General features: G+C 37.4%; 1 protein-coding gene across 1 annotated transcript; it reads right to left on the reverse strand.

Moving 5' to 3' along the window:
* LOC137879904 (uncharacterized) lies at positions 1-21,509 on the reverse strand. Its single transcript, XM_068720882.1, has 4 exons — positions 21,445-21,509; positions 2,061-2,159; positions 1,919-1,978; positions 1-1,840 (listed from the first exon to the last, which is right to left on the reverse strand). The coding sequence occupies exons 2-4, from the start codon at positions 2,065-2,067 to the stop codon at positions 570-572; spliced, it is 1,338 nt and encodes a 445-aa protein (XP_068576983.1). The 5' UTR covers positions 2,068-2,159; positions 21,445-21,509; the 3' UTR covers positions 1-569.
* Between the last annotated feature and the right edge of the window lie 198 nt (positions 21,510-21,707).

A 21,707-nucleotide genomic window follows, 5' to 3' on the forward strand; every position in this document is an offset into this window, starting at 1 on the left:
CAATAAATGAAAAGACCTTTTTATTGCTGATCCCAGGTCGTCAAATGACGACTTGATGAACGTGTGTTTTCATTTGATTAGAGTGCTTTTATTTGAGTAGTATGACTTCATCTCGCAACCACATTATCACAGAGATTACATTTAAAACTGCAGCAGCAATCAAAATAAACAATTTTTTCTGAAGGGAAAAAGTTTGATATTTTGGGAACTACATGTCTTTCTTGCTGAGAGTTGGATGAGAAGATCAATACCACGCTTATGTTTCTATGGCAACTATGAAGAGACCGTTAGCTTAGCATAAAGACTAGCCTGGGCGCTAAAGCTTTCCAACACACAAAAAAAATTTTAAAATGTTGAATTTAAGTTTACAATAAGATGCAATAATAAGTGTTTATTGCAGCAGCAATATTACATATTAAGAGTTCACTTTATCTCACACAAAGATCATTTGCACATGTTAATTCAGCAGCAGGTAAAAAAATGAGCCATGTTCCTCTAACTTAAAGAGCGATAGAATGAAACTACAACATTGTACGTCGCCTCGTTTCGAGCTTTGAGCGAATCCTTCTCTAAACTTCTTCGGCGGATCTGTCGTGACGCCGCTGCCTGTTGGCTTCTTTCTGCTTCCACCGGTCTCGGGTCCAGCGGCCGTTGTTCTGCGCGACCTCGTGCAGCAGGTCCATGAAGGCGTACTCGTTGCCGGACAGCAGCGTTTCGTCATCCGGCGAGGCGCCGCCCGACGGAGCCTTCGGGCCGATCTCCGCCCTCCGTCTGCTCATCGCAGCTCGCTTTGATTCACTGCGTTCTGCCTTGTCGCCGCTCTTCTTCTGCGCACGATTTGCTGCAGATTTCAGGTCTTGATCTGGACAAAGTTTCCCCTCGTTCAGAGTTTGGGTCCATCCCACAGTGGTAGGGTCCGGGATCATCTCCTCCTTCTTCAGCTGCTCTTCTAGCCTCGCGCCGGCGTGGATAAGAGCCTCGCCGAGACGGGTGGTGTTGTCATTCGGTTTTGAGGACTGAGAGCGTCCCGACGTCACGGGAGCTGCAGTCATTTTTAAAGGATCTTGGTTTGGTGCAGTTCGTAGACCTTCCGCTAGATCGTTCTCGACGTCGTCTTCCTTTTCGTCCCAGTCAGAACCGGTGGGATGCTCCTCTGTCTTTAAATCTGTCTTCACCTCACCTGGAAGCTTTGGCGTCCAAACAGAGAAGACCTCCGACCCCTCCTCCTCGTCCTCGTCCTCCTTCGCTTTACATCTGGCCTGCCACTGAGCTGCGGTCGGAGGCCAGGTGGAGATCCTCCCCATGACTTTTCCCGTCTGCGATCTTTGAGCCGCACCGTCGGTGGACCGTTTGTTGGAATCATCAGGACTGGGTTTATTCTGGTTTGTACCGATGCTCAGATAAGCCACGGCGTTAGTGTTGACAGAAACATGGAGGGAGTTTACATCATCAGCATCATCCGTCTCAACTCCTCCATCTCCTCCAGCTTCATCTCCCAGTCTCTGCTTTCCACCGGCTCGGTTTTCTGCATCTTTCGGCTGAGCCTCCGTCTCAGTTTGTAACGTCACTTTTTCTCTAACAGGCGCACAGAAAGGAGACATGAAGAGAACAGCGTTAGCCGACTTAGCTCTGACTCCAGTAAAGGACGTCCTCCATCCCGTCTCCGAGTCCCGCTGGTTCTCAGAGCGTCCTGGAGACGGAGCACGACCGGATCTGCCGTCTTCTTTCGACTCGGGTCCGTTTTCTTCCGGACGTCCAGGCGTCACCGTTTTGCTGTTGCGTTTCCTCCGACGCAACGCCGCCAGGAAAAAGCCCGCGAACAGGAGCAACGAAAGAACCACTGTAGGAGGAGCGAGTTCTGAGAATGGAATATTCATTTTCAAGCAATATTTTTCAGGACAATCAAACAGAAACTCACCGATCACAACAACCAGAGTGAAGACGATGTTTGTATCCGACGAGGATGTCGCACAGGTTTCTGGAAGGGAAGAACAGAACACATGAAGCACACGTTGTATAAAAAAGGTCCAAATGTCAAAGACCAGAAGAACCACACACACCAGTCATCCCAGTGGATGTAGATGTAGTTCTGGGCAGGTCAGACGGTTCAGGTCGGACAGAGATCTCCGTCAGTGATGGAGGCGACGTCACAGGAGCTGCTGAAGGGAAACAACGGACAAACTAAAGAGTCTTCTAAATGTGATATTTAAATAACAGATCATGCTTTCATTTTTTTGTATCTGCACCTGGATGCATATGTGCTACAGACTATTTATACTTATACTGTTTTTCGACATACTATACTATGACAGTTTTTTGACTTTTTTCGACATACTATACTATGACTTTTTTCGACAGTCATAGTATAGTATGTCGAAAAACGGTCATAGTATAGCCTGTTTTCGACACGTTATACTATGACCGTTTTTCACTTTTTTCGACATGCTATACTATGTCTGCTTTCAACATGCTTTACTATGACTGTTTTCGACATGCTATACTATAACTGTTTTTTTACTTTTTTCGACATGCTATACTATGACCGTTTTTCACTTTTTTCGACAGGCTATACTATGACTATTTTTTGACTTTTTTCGACATGCTATACTATGACTGTTTTAGACAGGCTTTACTGTGACTGTTTTTTTACTTTTTTCGACACGTTATACTATGACCGTTTTTCACTTTTTTCGACAGGCTATACTATGACTGCTTTCGACAGGCTTTACTATGACTGTTTTCGACATAATATACTATGACCGTTTTTCACTTTTTTTGACACGTTATACTATGACCGTTTTTCACTTTTTTCGACAGGCTTTACTATGACTGTTTTCGACATGCTATACTATGACTATTTTTTTACTTTTTTCGACATGCTATACTATGACCGTTTTTGACTTTTTTCGACAGGCTATACTATGTCTGCTTTCGACAGACTTTACTATGTCTGCTTTCGACATGCTATACTATAACTGTTTTTTTACTTTTTTCGACATGCTATACTATAACTGTTTTTTTACTTTTTTCGACATGCTATACTATGACCGTTTTTCACTTTTTTCGACAGACTATACTATGACAGCTTTCGACAGGCTTTACTATGACTGTTTTCGACATGCTATACTATGACTGTTTTTTGACTTTTTTCGACATGCTATACTATGACCGTTTTTCACTTTTTTTGACAGGCTATACTATGACCGTTTTTCACTTTTTTCGATAGGCTATACTATGTCTGCTTTCGACAGGCTTTACTATGACTGTTTTCGACATAATATACTATGACCGTTTTTGACTGTTTTCGACATGCTATACTATGACTGTTTTTTGACTTTTTGAGACACGTTATACTATGACCGTTTTTCACTTTTTTTGACACGTTATACTATGACCGTTTTTCACTTTTTTCGACAGTCTATACTATGACCGTTTTTCACTTTTTTTGACATGCTATACTTTGACCGTTTTTCACTTTTTTCGACATGCTATACTATGACCGTTTTTCACTTTTTTCGACAGGCTATACTATGACTGTTTTCGACATGCTATACTATGACTGTTTTTTGACTTTTTTTGACATGCTATACTATGACCGTTTTTCACTTTTTTTGACAGGCTATACTATGACCGTTTTTCACTTTTTTCGATAGGCTATACTATGTCTGCTTTCGACAGGCTTTACTATGACTGTTTTTGACATAATATACTATGACTGTTTTTTGACTTTTTTCGACATGCTATACTATGACCGTTTTTCACTTTTTTCGACTTGCTATACTATGACCGTTTTTCACTTTTTTCGACAGGCTATACTATGACTGTTTTCGACAGGCTTTACTGTGACTGTTTTCGACATAATATACTATGACCGTTTTTCACTTTTTTTGACAGGTTATACTATGTCTGCTTTCGACAGGCTTTACTATGTCTGCTTTCGACAGGATTAACTATGACTGTTTTCGACATGCTATACTATGACTATTTTTTGACTTTTTTCGACATGCTATACTATGACCGTTTTTGACTTTTTTCGACAGGCTATACTATGTCTGCTTTCGACAGGCTTTACTATAACTGTTTTCGACATGCTATACTATAACTGTTTTTTTACTCTTTTCGACATGCTATACTATGACCGTTTTTGACATTTTTTGACAGGCTATACTATGACCGTTTTTCACTTTTTTCGACAGGCTATACTATGACTGCTTTCGACAGGCTTTACTATGACTGTTTTCGACATAATATACTATGACTGTTTTTTGACTTTTTTCGACATGCTATACTATGACCGTTTGACTTTTTTCGACATTCTATACTATGACCGTTTTTCACTTTTTTCGACAGGCTATACTATGACTGCTTTCGACAGGCTTTACTATGACTGTTTTCGACATGCTATACTATGACTGTTTTTTGACTTTTTTCGACATGCTATATACTATGACCGTTTTTGACTTTTTTCGACATGCTATAATATGACCGTTTTTCACTTTTTTCGATAGGCTATACTATGTCTGCTTTCGACAAGCTTTACTATGACTGTTTTCGACATGCTATACTATGACTGTTTTTTGACTTTTTTCGACATGCTATACTATGACCGTTTTTGACTTTTTTCGACAGGCTATACTATGACTGCTTTCGACATGCCATACTATGACTTTTTATGACATTTCTCTGCTTACTACACTATGACTTTTTCGACATCCATAAAGCTGAGTTGCTTGCTGGTGCAGGGGTTAGCATGTTGCTCCAACCCAAAATGGGCTAAGGTTCAAACCCAGTTCTGGCCATCCCTTCTGTATGTCTTCCATACACTTTCCGTGGATCATCATGCTTTGCCTGCATCTACTATGACTTTTTTTTCATGAAATATTTCAACATACTATCTATGACTTTTTTCATGTAATATTTTGACATATTACATTCATTTAGCAGACGCTTTTATAAACAGCAACTTACAGTTCAGTCGACGCATCTACGGGAGCAATTTTGGGGTTAAGAAAATGGTAGAGTAGGAGCCGGGGATTGAACCACCAACCCTCTGATTGAAAGGCAGCCCTGCTCTCCACCTTGCCACGGTCACCATTCGCAGTATTGACCATTGATGAAATATTTCAAGTATGACTGTTTTTTCCTTTTTTCCTTTTTTTGACATGCTATACTATGACCGTTTTTTGACTTTTTTCGACATGCTATACTATGACCGTTTTTGACTTTTTTCGACAGGCTATACCATGTCTGCTTTTGACAGGCTTTACTATGTCTGCTTTTGACAGGCTTTAATATGACTGTTTTTGACATGCTATACTATAACTGTTTTTTTACTTTTTTCGACATGCTCTACTATGACTGTTTTGGACTTTTTTCGACAGGCTATACTATGACCGTTTTTCACTTTTTTCAACAGGCTATACTATGACGGCTTTTGACAGGCTTTACTATGACTGTTTTCGACATAATATACTATGTCAGTTTTTTGACTTTTTTCGACATGCTATACTATGACCGTTTTTGACTTTTTTCGACAGGCTATACTATGACTGCTTTCGACAGGCTTTACTATGACTGTTTTCGACATAATATACTATGACTGTTTTTTGACTTTTTTCGACATGCTCTACTATGACCGTTTTGGACTTTTTTCGACAGGCTATACTATGACTGCTTTCGACAGGCTTTACTATGACTGTTTTCGACATAATATACTATGACTGTTTTTTGGCTTTTTTCGACATGCTATACTATGACCGTTTTTCACTTTTTTCGACAGGTTATACTATGACCGTTTTTCACTTTTTTCGACAGGCTATACTATGACTGCTTTCGACATGCCATACTTTGACTTTTTATGACATTTCTCTGCTTACTACACTATGACTTTTTCGACATCCATAAAGCTGAGTTGCTTGGTGGTGCAGGGGTTAGCATGTTGCTCCAACCCAAAATGGGCTAAGGTTCAAACCCAGTTCTGGCCATCCCTTCTGTATGTCTTTCATACACTTTCCATGGATCATCATGCTTTGCCTGCATCTACTATGACTTTTTTTTCATGAAATATTTCAACATACTATCTATGACTTTTTTCATGTAATATTTTGACATATTACATTAATTTAGCAGACGCTTTTATAAACAGCAACTTACAGTTCAGTCGACGCATCTACGGGAGCAATTTTGGGGTTAAGAAAATGGTAGAGTAGGAGCCGGGGACTGAACCACCAACCCTCTGATTGAAAGGCAGCCCTGCTCTCCACTTTGCCACGGTCACCATTCGCAGTATTGACCATTGATGAAATATTTCAAGTATGACTGTTTTTTCCTTTTTTCCTTTTTTTGACATGCTATACTATGACCGTTTTTTTACTTTTTTCGACATGCTATACTATGACCGTTTTTGACATGCTATACTATGACCGTTTTTGAAATGCTATACTATAACTGTTTTTTGACTTTTTTCGACATGCTATACTATGACCGTTTTTCACTTTTTTCGACAGGCTATACTATGACTGCTTTCGACAGGCTAAACTATGACTGTTTTCGACATGCTATACTATGACTATTTTTTGACTTTTTTCGACATGCTATACTATGACCGTTTTGGACTTTTTTCGACAGGCTATACTATGTCTGCTTTCGACAGGCTTTACTATGACTGTTTTCGACATGCTATACTATGACTGTTTTTTGACTTTTTTCGACATGCTATACTATGACCGTTTTTGACTTCTTTTGACAGGCTATACTATGACCGTTTTTCACTTTTTTTGACAGGCTATACTATGTCTGCTTTCGACAGGCTTTACTATGACTGTTTTCGACATAATATACTATGACTGTTTTTTGACTTTTTTCGACATGCTATACTATGACCGTTTTTGACTTTTTTCGACAGGCTATACTATGACTGCTTTCGACAGGCTTTACTATGACTGTTTTCGACATAATATACTATGACTGTTTTTTGACTTTTTTCGACATGCTATACTATGACCGTTTTTCACTTTTTTCGACATGCTATACTATGACCGTTTTTGACTTTTTTCGACAGGCTATACTATGACTGCTTTCGACAGGCTTTACTATGACTGTTTTCGACATGCTATACTATGACTGTTTTTTGACTTTTTTCGACATGCTATACTATGACCGTTTTTCACTTTTTTTGACAGGCTATACTATGACTGCTTTCGACAGGCTTTACTATGACTGTTTTCGACATAATATACTATGACTGTTTTTTGACTTTTTTCGACATGCTATACTATGACCGTTTTTCACTTTTTTCAACATGCTATACTATGACCGTTTTTGACTTTTTTCGACAGGCTATACTATGACTGCTTTCGACAAGCTTTACTATGACTGTTTTCGACATGCTATACTATGACTGTTTTTTGACTTTTTTCGACATGCTATACTATGACCGTTTTTCACTTTTTTTGACAGGCTATAATATGACCGTTTTTCACTTTTTTCGATTGGCTATACTATGTCTGCTTTCGACAGGCTTTACTATGACTGTTTTCGACATGCTATACTATGACTGTTTTTTGACTTTTTTCGACATGCTATACTATGACCGTTTTTCACTTTTTTTGACAGGCTATACTATGACCGTTTTTCACTTTTTTCGATAGGCTATACTATGTCTGCTTTCGACATGCCATACTATGACTTTTTATGACATTTCTCTGCTTACTACACTATGACTTTTTCGACATCCATAAAGCTGAGTTGCTTGGTGGTGCAGGGGTTAGCATGTTGCTCCAACCCAAAATGGGCTAAGGTTCAAACCCAGTTCTGGCCATCCCTTCTGTATGTCTTCCATACACTTTCCGTGGATCATCATGCTTTGCCTGCATCTACTATGACTTTTTTTTCATGAAATATTTCAACATACTATCTATGACTTTTTTCATGTAATATTTTGACATATTACATTAATTTAGCAGACGCTTTTATAAACAGCAACTTACAGTTCAGTCGACGCATCTACGGGAGCAATTTTGGGGTTAAGAAAATGGTAGAGTAAGAGCCGGGGATTGAACCACCAACCCTCTGATTGAAAGGCAGCCCTGCTCTCCACTTTGCCACGGTCACCATTCGCAGTATTGACCATTGATGAAATATTTCAAGTATGACTGTTTTTTCCTTTTTTCCTTTTTTTGACATGCTATACTATGACCGTTTTTTTACTTTTTTCGACATGCTATACTATGACTATTTTTTGACTTTTTTCGACAGGCTATACTATGACCGTTTTTCACTTTTTTCGACAGGCTATACTATGTCTGCTTTCGACAGGCTTTACTATGACTGTTTTCGACATAATATACTATGACTGTTTTTTGACTTTTTTCGACATGCTATACTATGACCGTTTTTCACTTTTTTCGACAGGCTATACTATGACCGTTTTTTTACTTTTTTCGACATGCTATACTATGACCGTTTTTTACTTTTTTTGACAGGCTATAATATGACCGTTTTTCACTTTTTTTGATAGGCTATACTATGTCTGCTTTCGACAGGCTTTACTATGACTGTTTTCGACATAATATACTATGACTGTTTTTTGACTTTTTTCGACATGCTATACTATGACCGTTTTTCACTTTTTTTGACAGGCTATACTATGACTGCTTTCGACAGGCTTTACTATGACTGTTTTCGACATGCTATACTATGACTGTTTTTTGACTTTTTTCGACATGCTATACTATGACCGTTTTTCACTTTTTTTGACAGGCTATACTATGACTGCTTTCGACAGGCTTTACTATGACTGTTTTCGACATGCTATACTATGACTGTTTTTTGACTTTTTTCGACATGCTATACTATGACCGTTTTTCACTTTTTTTGACAGGCTATACTATGACCGTTTTTCACTTTTTTCGATAGGCTATACTATGTCTGCTTTCGACAGGCTTTACTATGACTGTTTTCGACATAATATACTATGACTGTTTTTTGGCTTTTTTCGACATGCTATACTATGACCTTTTTTCACTTTTTTCGACAGGTTATACTATGACCGTTTTTCACTTTTTTCGACAGGCTATACTATGACTGCTTTCGACATGCCATACTATGACTTTTTATGACATTTCTCTGCTTACTACACTATGACTTTTTCGACATCCATAAAGCTGAGTTGCTTGGTGGTGCAGGGGTTAGCATGTTGCTCCAACCCAAAATGGGCTAAGGTTCAAACCCAGTTCTGGCCATCCCTTCTGTATGTCTTCCATACACTTTCCGTGGATCATCATGCTTTGCCTGCATCTACTATGACTTTTTTTTCATGAAATATTTCAACATACTATCTATGACTTTTTTCATGTAATATTTTGACATATTACATTAATTTAGCAGACGCTTTTATAAACAGCAACTTACAGTTCAGTCGACGCATCTACGGGAGCAATTTTGGGGTTAAGAAAATGTTAGAGTAGGAGCCTGGGATTGAACCACCAACCCTCTGATTGAAAGGCAGTCCTGCTCTCCACTTTGCCACGGTCACCATTCACAGTATTGACCATTGATGAAATATTTCAAGTATGACTGTTTTTTCCTTTTTTCCTTTTTTTGACATGCTATACTATGACCGTTTTTTGACTTTTTTCAACATGCTATACTATGACCGTTTTTGACATGCTATACTATGACCGTTTTTGAAATGCTATACTATAACTGTTTTTTTACTTTTTTCGACATGCTATACTATGACCGTTTTTCACTTTTTTCGACAGGCTATACTATGACTGCTTTCGACAGGCTAAACTATGACTGTTTTCGACATGCTATACTATGACTATTTTTTGACTTTTTCGACATGCTATACTATGACCGTTTTTGACTTTTTTCGACAGGCTATACTATGTCTGCTTTCGACAGGCTTTACTATGACTGTTTTCGACATAATATACTATGACTGTTTTTTGACTTTTTTCGACATGCTCTACTATGACCGTTTTGGACTTTTTTCGACAGGCTATACTATGACCGTTTTTCACTTTTTTCAACAGGCTATACTATGACGGCTTTTGACAGGCTTTACTATGACTGTTTTCGATATAATATACTATGTCTGTTTTTTGACTTTTTTCGACATGCTATACTCTGACCGTTTTGGACTTTTTTCGACAGGCTATACTATGACTGCTTTCGACAGGCTTTACTATGACTGTTTTCGACATGCTATACTATGACTGTTTTTTGACTTTTTTCGACATGCTATACTATGACCGTTTTTCACTTTTTTTGACAGGCTATACTATGACTGCTTTCGACAGGCTTTACTATGACTGTTTTCGACATCCTCTACTATGACTGTTTTTTGACTTTTTTCGACATGCTATACTACGACCGTTTTTGACTTTTTTTGACAGGCTATACTATGACCGTTTTTCACTTTTTTTGACAGGCTATACTATGTCTGCTTTCGACAGGCTTTACTATGACTGTTTTCGACATAATATACTATGACTGTTTTTTGACTTTTTTCGACATGCTATACTATGACCGTTTTTCACTTTTTTCGACATGCTATACTATGACCGTTTTTGACTTTTTTCGACAGGCTATACTATGACTGCTTTCGACAGGCTTTACTATGACTGTTTTCGACATGCTATACTATGACTGTTTTTTGACTTTTTTCGACATGCTATACTATGACCGTTTTTCACTTTTTTTGACAGGCTATACTATGACCGTTTTTCACTTTTTTCGATAGGCTATACTATGTCTGCTTTCGACAGGCTTTACTATGACTGTTTTCGACATAATATACTATGACTGTTTTTTGGCTTTTTTCGACATGCTATACTATGACCTTTTTTCACTTTTTTCGACAGGTTATACTATGACCGTTTTTCACTTTTTTCGACAGGCTATACTATGACCGTTTTTCACTTTTTTCGACAGGCTATACTATGACTGCTTTCGACAGGCTAAACTATGACTGTTTTCGACATGCTATACTATGACTATTTTTTGACTTTTTCGACATGCTATACTATGACCGTTTTTGACTTTTTTCGACAGGCTATACTATGTCTGCTTTCGACAGGCTTTACTATGACTGTTTTCGACATAATATACTATGACTGTTTTTTGACTTTTTTCGACATGCTCTACTATGACCGTTTTGGACTTTTTTCGACAGGCTATACTATGACCGTTTTTCACTTTTTTCAACAGGCTATACTATGACGGCTTTTGACAGGCTTTACTATGACTGTTTTCGATATAATATACTATGTCTGTTTTTTGACTTTTTTCGACATGCTATACTCTGACCGTTTTGGACTTTTTTCGACAGGCTATACTATGACTGCTTTCGACAGGCTTTACTATGACTGTTTTCGACATGCTATACTATGACTGTTTTTTGACTTTTTTCGACATGCTATACTATGACCGTTTTTCACTTTTTTTGACAGGCTATACTATGACTGCTTTCGACAGGCTTTACTATGACTGTTTTCGACATCCTCTACTATGACTGTTTTTTGACTTTTTTCGACATGCTATACTACGACCGTTTTTGACTTTTTTTGACAGGCTATACTATGACCGTTTTTCACTTTTTTTGACAGGCTATACTATGTCTGCTTTCGACAGGCTTTACTATGACTGTTTTCGACATAATATACTATGACTGTTTTTTGACTTTTTTCGACATGCTATACTATGACCGTTTTTCACTTTTTTCGACATGCTATACTATGACCGTTTTTGACTTTTTTCGACAGGCTATACTATGACTGCTTTCGACAGGCTTTACTATGACTGTTTTCGACATGCTATACTATGACTGTTTTTTGACTTTTTTCGACATGCTATACTATGACCGTTTTTCACTTTTTTTGACAGGCTATACTATGACCGTTTTTCACTTTTTTCGATAGGCTATACTATGTCTGCTTTCGACAGGCTTTACTATGACTGTTTTCGACATAATATACTATGACTGTTTTTTGGCTTTTTTCGACATGCTATACTATGACCTTTTTTCACTTTTTTCGACAGGTTATACTATGACCGTTTTTCACTTTTTTCGACAGGCTATACTATGACTGCTTTCGACATGCCATACTATGACTTTTTATGACATTTCTCTGCTTACTACACTATGACTTTTTCGACATCCATAAAGCTGAGTTGCTTGGTGGTGCAGGGGTTAGCATGTTGCTCCAACCCAAAATGGGCTAAGGTTCAAACCCAGTTCTGGCCATCCCTTCTGTATGTCTTCCATACACTTTCCGTGGATCATCATGCTTTGCCTGCATCTACTATGACTTTTTTTTCATGAAATATTTCAACATACTATCTATGACTTTTTTCATGTAATATTTTGACATATTACATTAATTTAGCAGACGCTTTTATAAACAGCAACTTACAGTTCAGTCGACGCATCTACGGGAGCAATTTTGGGGTTAAGAAAATGTTAGAGTAGGAGCCGGGGATTGAACCACCAACCCTCTGATTGAAAGGCAGTCCTGCTCTCCACTTTGCCACGGTCACCATTCACAGTATTGACCATTGATGAAATATTTCAAGTATGACTGTTTTTTCCTTTTTTCCTTTTTTTGACATGCTATATTATGACCGTTTTTTGACTTTTTTCAACATGCTATACTATGACCGTTTTTGACATGCTATACTATGACCGTTTTTGAAATGCTATACTATAACTGTTTTTTTACTTTTTTCGACATGCTATACTATGACCGTTTTTCACTTTTTTCGACAGGCTATACTATGACTGCTTTCGACAGGCTAAACTATGACTGTTTTCGACATGCTATACTATGACTATTTTTTGACTTTTTCGACATGCTATACTATGACCGTTTTTGACTTTTTTCGACAGGCTATACTATGTCTGCTTTCGACAGGCTTTACTATGACTGTTTTCGACATAATATACTATGACTGTTTTTTGACTTTTTTCGACATGCTCTACTATGACCGTTTTGGACTTTTTTCGACAGGCTATACTATGACCGTTTTTCACTTTTTTCAACAGGCTATACTATGACGGCTTTTGACAGGCTTTACTATGACTGTTTTCGATATAATATACTATGTCTGTTTTTTGACTTTTTTCGACATGCTATACTCTGACCGTTTTGGACTTTTTTCGACAGGCTATACTATGACTGCTTTCGACAGGCTTTACTATGACTGTTTTCGACATGCTATACTATGACTGTTTTTTGACTTTTTTCGACATGCTATACTATGACCGTTTTTGACTTTTTTTGACAGGCTATACTATGACCGTTTTTCACTTTTTTTGACAGGCTATACTATGTCTGCTTTCGACAGGCTTTACTATGACTGTTTTCGACATAATATACTATGACTGTTTTTTGACTTTTTTCGACATGCTATACTATGACCGTTTTTGACTTTTTTCGACATTCTATACTATGACCGTTTTTCACTTTTTTCGACAGGCTATACTATGACTGCTTTCGACAGGCTTTACTATGACTGTTTTCGACATAATATACTATGACTGTTTTTTGACTTTTTTCGACATGCTATACTATGACCGTTTTTCACTTTTTTCGACATGCTATACTATGACCGTTTTTGACTTTTTTCGACAGGCTATACTATGACTGCTTTCGACAGGCTTTACTATGACTGTTTTCGACATGCTATACTATGACTGTTTTTTGACTTTTTTCGACATGCTATACTATGACCGTTTTTCACTTTTTTTGACAGGCTATACTATGACTGCTTTCGACAGGCTTTACTATGACTGTTTTCGACATGCTATACTATGACTGTTTTTTGACTTTTTTCGACATGCTATACTATGACCGTTTTTCACTTTTTTTGACAGGCTATACTATGACCGTTTTTCACTTTTTTCGATAGGCTATACTATGTCTGCTTTCGACAGGCTTTACTATGACTGTTTTCGACATAATATACTATGACTGTTTTTTGGCTTTTTTCGACATGCTATACTATGACCTTTTTTCACTTTTTTCGACAGGTTATACTATGACCGTTTTTCACTTTTTTCGACAGGCTATACTATGACTGCTTTCGACATGCCATACTATGACTTTTTATGACATTTCTCTGCTTACTACACTATGACTTTTTCGACATCCATAAAGCTGAGTTGCTTGGTGGTGCAGGGGTTAGCATGTTGCTCCAACCCAAAATGGGCTAAGGTTCAAACCCAGTTCTGGCCATCCCTTCTGTATGTCTTCCATACACTTTCCGTGGATCATCATGCTTTGCCTGCATCTACTATGACTTTTTTTTCATGAAATATTTCAACATACTATCTATGACTTTTTTCATGTAATATTTTGACATATTACATTAATTTAGCAGACGCTTTTATAAACAGCAACTTACAGTTCAGTCGACGCATCTACGGGAGCAATTTTGGGGTTAAGAAAATGTTAGAGTAGGAGCCGGGGATTGAACCACCAACCCTCTGATTGAAAGGCAGTCCTGCTCTCCACTTTGCCACGGTCACCATTCACAGTATTGACCATTGATGAAATATTTCAAGTATGACTGTTTTTTCCTTTTTTCCTTTTTTTGACATGCTATACTATGACCGTTTTTTGACTTTTTTCAACATGCTATACTATGACCGTTTTTGACATGCTATACTATGACCGTTTTTGAAATGCTATACTATAACTGTTTTTTTACTTTTTTCGACATGCTATACTATGACCGTTTTTCACTTTTTTCGACAGGCTATACTATGACTGCTTTCGACAGGCTAAACTATGACTGTTTTCGACATGCTATACTATGACTATTTTTTGACTTTTTCGACATGCTATACTATGACCGTTTTTGACTTTTTTCGACAGGCTATACTATGTCTGCTTTCGACAGGCTTTACTATGACTGTTTTCGACATAATATACTATGACTGTTTTTTGACTTTTTTCGACATGCTCTACTATGACCGTTTTGGACTTTTTTCGACAGGCTATACTATGACCGTTTTTCACTTTTTTCAACAGGCTATACTATGACGGCTTTTGACAGGCTTTACTATGACTGTTTTCGATATAATATACTATGTCTGTTTTTTGACTTTTTTCGACATGCTATACTCTGACCGTTTTGGACTTTTTTCGACAGGCTATACTATGACTGCTTTCGACAGGCTTTACTATGACTGTTTTCGACATGCTATACTATGACTGTTTTTTGACTTTTTTCGACATGCTATACTATGACCGTTTTTCACTTTTTTTGACAGGCTATACTATGACTGCTTTCGACAGGCTTTACTATGACTGTTTTCGACATCCTCTACTATGACTGTTTTTTGACTTTTTTCGACATGCTATACTACGACCGTTTTTGACTTTTTTTGACAGGCTATACTATGACCGTTTTTCACTTTTTTTGACAGGCTATACTATGTCTGCTTTCGACAGGCTTTACTATGACTGTTTTCGACATAATATACTATGACTGTTTTTTGACTTTTTTCGACATGCTATACTATGACCGTTTTTCACTTTTTTTGACAGGCTATACTATGACTGCTTTCGACAGGCTTTACTATGACTGTTTTCGACATAATATACTATGACTGTTTTTTGACTTTTTTCGACATGCTATACTATGACCGTTTTTCACTTTTTTCAACATGCTATACTATGACCGTTTTTGACTTTTTTCGACAGGCTATACTATGACTGCTTTCGACAGGCTTTACTATGACTGTTTTCGACATGCTATACTATGACTGTTTTTTGACTTTTTTCGACATGCTATACTATGACCGTTTTTCACTTTTTTTGACAGGCTATACTATGACTGCTTTCGACAGGCTTTACTATGACTGTTTTCGACATGCTATACTATGACTGTTTTTTGACTTTTTTCGACATGCTATACTATGACCGTTTTTCACTTTTTTTGACAGGCTATAATATGACCGTTTTTCACTTTTTTCGATAGGCTATACTATGTCTGCTTTCGACAGGCTTTACTATGACTGTTTTCGACATAATATACTATGACTGTTTTTTGACTTTTTTCGACATGCTATACTATGACCGTTTTTCACTTTTTTCGACATGCTATACTATGACCGTTTTTGACTTTTTTCGACAGGCTATACTATGACTGCTTTCGACAGGCTTTACTATGACTGTTTTCGACATGCTATACTATGACTGTTTTTTGACTTTTTTCGACATGCTATACTATGACCGTTTTTCACTTTTTTTGATAGGCTATACTATGTCTGCTTTCGACAGGCTTTACTATGACTGTTTTCGACATAATATACTATGACTGTTTTTTGGCTTTTTTCGACATGCTATACTATGACCTTTTTTCACTTTTTTCGACAGGTTATACTATGACCGTTTTTCACTTTTTTCGACAGGCTATACTATGACTGCTTTCGACAGGCTTTACTATGACTGTTTTCGACATAATATACTATGACTGTTTTTTGGCTTTTTTCGACATGCTATACTATGACCTTTTTTCACTTTTTTCGACAGGTTATACTATGACCGTTTTTCACTTTTTTCGACAGGCTATACTATGACTGCTTTCGACATGCCATACTATGACTTTTTATGACATTTCTCTGCTTACTACACTATGACTTTTTCGACATCCATAAAGCTGAGTTGCTTGGTGGTGCAGGGGTTAGCATGTTGCTCCAACCCAAAATGGGCTAAGGTTCAAACCCAGTTCTAGCCATCCCTTCTGTATGTCTTCCATACACTTTCCGTGGATCATCATGCTTTGCCTGCATCTACTATGACTTTTTTTTCATGAAATATTTCAACATACTATCTATGACTTTTTTCATGTAATATTTTGACATATTACATTAATTTAGCAGACGCTTTTATAAACAGCAACTTACAGTTCAGTCGACGCATCTACGGGAGTAATTTTGGGGTTAAGAAAATGTTAGAGTAGGAGCCGGGGATTGAACCACCAACCCTCTGATTGAAAGGCAGTCCTGCTCTCCACTTTGCCACGGTCACCATTCGCAGTATTGACCATTGATGAAATATTTCAAGTATGACTGTTTTTTCCTTTTTTCCTTTTTTTGACATGCTATACTATCACCGTTTTTTGACTTTTTTCAACATGCTATACTATGACCGTTTTTGACATGCTATACTATGACCGTTTTTGAAATGCTATACTATAACTGTTTTTTTACTTTTTTCGACATGCTATACTATGACCGTTTTTCACTTTTTTCGACAGGCTATACTATGACTGCTTTCGACAGGCTAAACTATGACTGTTTTTGACATGCTATACTATGACTATTTTTTGACTTTTTCGACATGCTATACTATGACCGTTTTTGACTTTTTTCGACAGGCTATACTATGTCTCCTTTCGACAGGCTTTACTATGACTGTTTTCGACATAATATACTATGACTGTTTTTTGACTTTTTTCGACATGCTCTACTATGACCGTTTTGGACTTTTTTCGACAGGCTATACTATGACCGTTTTTCACTTTTTTCAACAGGCTATACTATGACGGCTTTTGACAGGCTTTACTATGACTGTTTTCGATATAATATACTATGTCTGTTTTTTGACTTTTTTCGACATGCTATACTCTGACCGTTTTGGACTTTTTTCGACAGGCTATACTATGACTGCTTTCGACAGGCTTTACTATGACTGTTTTCGACATGCTATACTATGACTGTTTTTTGACTTTTTTCGACATGCTATACTATGACCGTTTTTCACTTTTTTTGACAGGCTATACTATGACTGCTTTCGACAGGCTTTACTATGACTGTTTTCGACATCCTCTACTATGACTGTTTTTTGACTTTTTTCGACATGCTATACTATGACCGTTTTTGACTTTTTTTGACAGGCTATACTATGACCGTTTTTCACTTTTTTTGACAGGCTATACTATGACTGCTTTCGACAGGCTTTACTATGACTGTTTTCGACATAATATACTATGACTGTTTTTTGACTTTTTTCGACATGCTATACTATGACCGTTTTTCACTTTTTTCGACATGCTATACTATGACCGTTTTTGACTTTTTTTGACAGGCTATACTATGACTGCTTTCGACAGGCTTTACTATGACTGTTTTCGACATGCTATACTATGACTGTTTTTTGACTTTTTTCGACATGCTATACTATGACCGTTTTTCACTTTTTTTGACAGGCTATACTATGACTGCTTTCGACAGGCTTTACTATGACTGTTTTCGACATAATATACTATGACTGTTTTTTGACTTTTTTCGACATGCTATACTATGACCGTTTTTCACTTTTTTCAACATGCTATACTATGACCGTTTTTGACTTTTTTCGACAGGCTATACTATGACTGCTTTCGACAGGCTTTACTATGACTGTTTTCGACATGCTATACTATGACTGTTTTTTGATTTTTTTCGACATGCTATACTATGACCGTTTTTCACTTTTTTCGACAGGTTATACTATGACCGTTTTTCACTTTTTTCGACAGGCTATACTATGACTGCTTTCGACATGCCATACTATGACTTTTTATGACATTTCTCTGCTTACTACACTATGACTTTTTCGACATCCATAAAGCTGAGTTGCTTGGTGGTGCAGGGGTTAGCATGTTGCTCCAACCCAAAATGGGCTAAGGTTCAAACCCAGTTCTGGCCATCCCTTCTGTTTGTCTTTCATACACTTTCCGTGGATCATCATGCTTTGCCTGCATCTACTATGACTTTTTTTTCATGAAATATTTCAACATACTATCTATGACTTTTTTCATGTAATATTTTGACATATTACATTAATTTAGCAGACGCTTTTATAAACAGCAACTTACAGTTCAGTCGACGCATCTACGGGAGCAATTTTGGGGTTAAGAAAATGGTAGAGTAGGAGCCGGGGATTGAACCACCAACCCTCTGATTGAAAGGCAGCCCTGCTCTCCACTTTGCCACGGTCCCCATTCGCAGTATTGACCATTGATGAAATATTTCAAGTATGACTGTTTTTTCCTTTTTTCCTTTTTTTGACATGCTATACTATGACCGTTTTTTTACTTTTTTCGACATGCTATACTATGACTATTTTTTGACTTTTTTCGACAGGCTATACTATGACCGTTTTTCACTTTTTTCGATAGGCTATACTATGTCTGCTTTCGACAGGCTTTACTATGACTGTTTTCGACATAATATACTATGACTGTTTTTTGACTTTTTTCGACATGCTATACTATGACCGTTTTTCACTTTTTTCGACAGGCTATACTATGACTGCTTTCGACAGGCTTTACTATGACTGTTTTCGACATAATATACTATGACTGTTTTTTGACTTTTTTCGACATGCTATACTATGACCGTTTTTCACTTTTTTCAACATGCTATACTATGACCGTTTTTCACTTTTTTTGACAGGCTATACTATGACTGCTTTCGACAGGCTTTACTATGACTGTTTTCGACATGCTATACTATGACTGTTTTTTGACTTTTTTCGACATGCTATACTATGACCGTTTTTCACTTTTTTTGACAGGCTATAATATGACCGTTTTTCACTTTTTTCGATAGGCTATACTATGTCTGCTTTCGACAGGCTTTACTATGACTGTTTTCGACATAATATACTATGACTGTTTTTTGGCTTTTTTCGACATGCTATACTATGACCGTTTTTCACTTTTTTCGACAGGTTATACTATGACCGTTTTTCACTTTTTTCGACAGGTTATACTATGACCGTTTTTCACTTTTTTCGACAGGCTATACTATGACTGCTTTCGACATGCCATACTATGACTTTTTATGACATTTCTCTGCTTACTACACTATGACTTTTTCGACATCCATAAAGCTGAGTTGCTTGGTGGTGCAGGGGTTAGCATGTTGCTCCAACCCAAAATGGGCTAAGGTTCAAACCCAGTTCTGGCCATCCCTTCTGTATGTCTTTCATACACTTTCCGTGGATCATCATGCTTTGCCTGCATCTACTATGACTTTTTTTTCATGAAATATTTCAACATACTATCTATGACTTTTTTCATGTAATATTTTGACATATTACATTAATTTAGCAGACGCTTTTATAAACAGCAACTTACAGTTCAGTCGACGCATCTACGGGAGCAATTTTGGGGTTAAGAAAATGGTAGAGTAGGAGCCGGGGATTGAACCACCAACCCTCTGATTGAAAGGCAGCCCTGCTCTCCACTTTGCCACGGTCACCATTCGCAGTATTGACCATTGATGAAATATTTCAAGTATGACTGTTTTTTCCTTTTTTCCTTTTTTTGACATGCTATACTATGACCGTTTTTTTACTTTTTTCGACATGCTATACTATGACTATTTTTTGACTTTTTTCGACAGGCTATACTATGACCGTTTTTCACTTTTTTCGACAGGCTTTACTATGTCTGCTTTCGACAGGCTTTAATATGTCTGCTTTCGACAGGCTTTACTATGACTGTTTTCGACATGCTATACTATAACTGTTTTTTGACTTTTTTCGACATGCTATACTATGACCGTTTTTCACTTTTTTCGACAGGCTATACTATGACTGCTTTCGACAGGCTTTACTATGACTGTTTTCGACATAATATACTATGACTGTTTTTTGACTTTTTTTGACATGCTATACTATGACCGTTTTTCACTTTTTTTGACAGGCTATACTATGTCTGCTTTCGACAGGCTTTACTATGACTGTTTTCGACATAATATACTATGACTGTTTTTTGACTTTTTCGACATGATATACTATGACCGTTTTTGACTTTTTTCGACAGGCTATACTATGACTGCTTTCGATAGGCTTTACTATGACTTTTTATGACATTTCTCTGCTTACTACACTATGACTTTTTCGTCATCCATAAAGTTGAGTTGCTTGGTGGTGCAGGGGTTAGCATGTTGCTCCAAACCAAAATGGGCCCAGAGTTCAAACCCAGTTCTAGCCATCCCTTCTGTATGTCCTCCATACATTTTCCGTGGATCATCATGCTTTGCCTGCTTCTACTATGCTTCTAAATTAAGAGAGAGGAAAGACAATTATAGAGGAAAAGTAATATTTTCTGAATATCACTAGATATTTGTGGGTAATGTGAAAAAATTGGGCCTACTGTTATGTTTTTACTAAGACTGGATACAATTTATGGCAGAACAAAACAGTGGAGAATTTGTATATTTGTCTTGAAGGAAGGAATCCAATTTAAAAACACAACTTGACAAATGGCCACATGGTGGTGCTATCTCCACACTAACTATCACATACATTTAACTGTATTTGTATTTGAACGACTGTGTTTGGGGTGTGGATGACCTGAAAGGTTTAATGATATTAAAAGAAAATCACCGTCCACTTCTGCTGGTAAAGGAATTAAAATATGAACAAAACTAACCAAATGCACCAGAATTCAAAGTAGACTCGGTGGCTGTTGTGAGGACCTCAGAGGGTTTCGGTGTGACAGAGGGTTTTGTCTCTGATGTGGGTCGTGCTGGAGGTCTTGCTAGAGAGACCAACAGAGATACTGAGCACACACTGAATTAAAACTCTTATGGTAAATCATTTAAAAAACAGAAACGGGGACAAGAAGAGCCACATGTACCCGTGTTTGAGGACATTGTGACGGGTGCATCAGTGGGTTTGGGTCGGACAGAGGGT

This window comes from Cebidichthys violaceus, unplaced genomic scaffold (assembly GCF_023349555.1).
Source record: "Cebidichthys violaceus isolate CVI_PGR_0920_01 unplaced genomic scaffold, fCebVio1.0.p SCAF_26, whole genome shotgun sequence".
NCBI classification, from domain to species: Eukaryota; Metazoa; Chordata; class Actinopteri; order Perciformes; family Stichaeidae; genus Cebidichthys; species Cebidichthys violaceus.

Coding starts and splice junctions, on each gene's coding strand:
- LOC137879904 (XM_068720882.1), bottom strand. Junction 1,841..1,918: donor CACTCTGGTTGTTGTGATCG/GTGAGTTTCTGT, acceptor CTCCTCCTACAG/TGGTTCTTTCGTTGCTCCTG.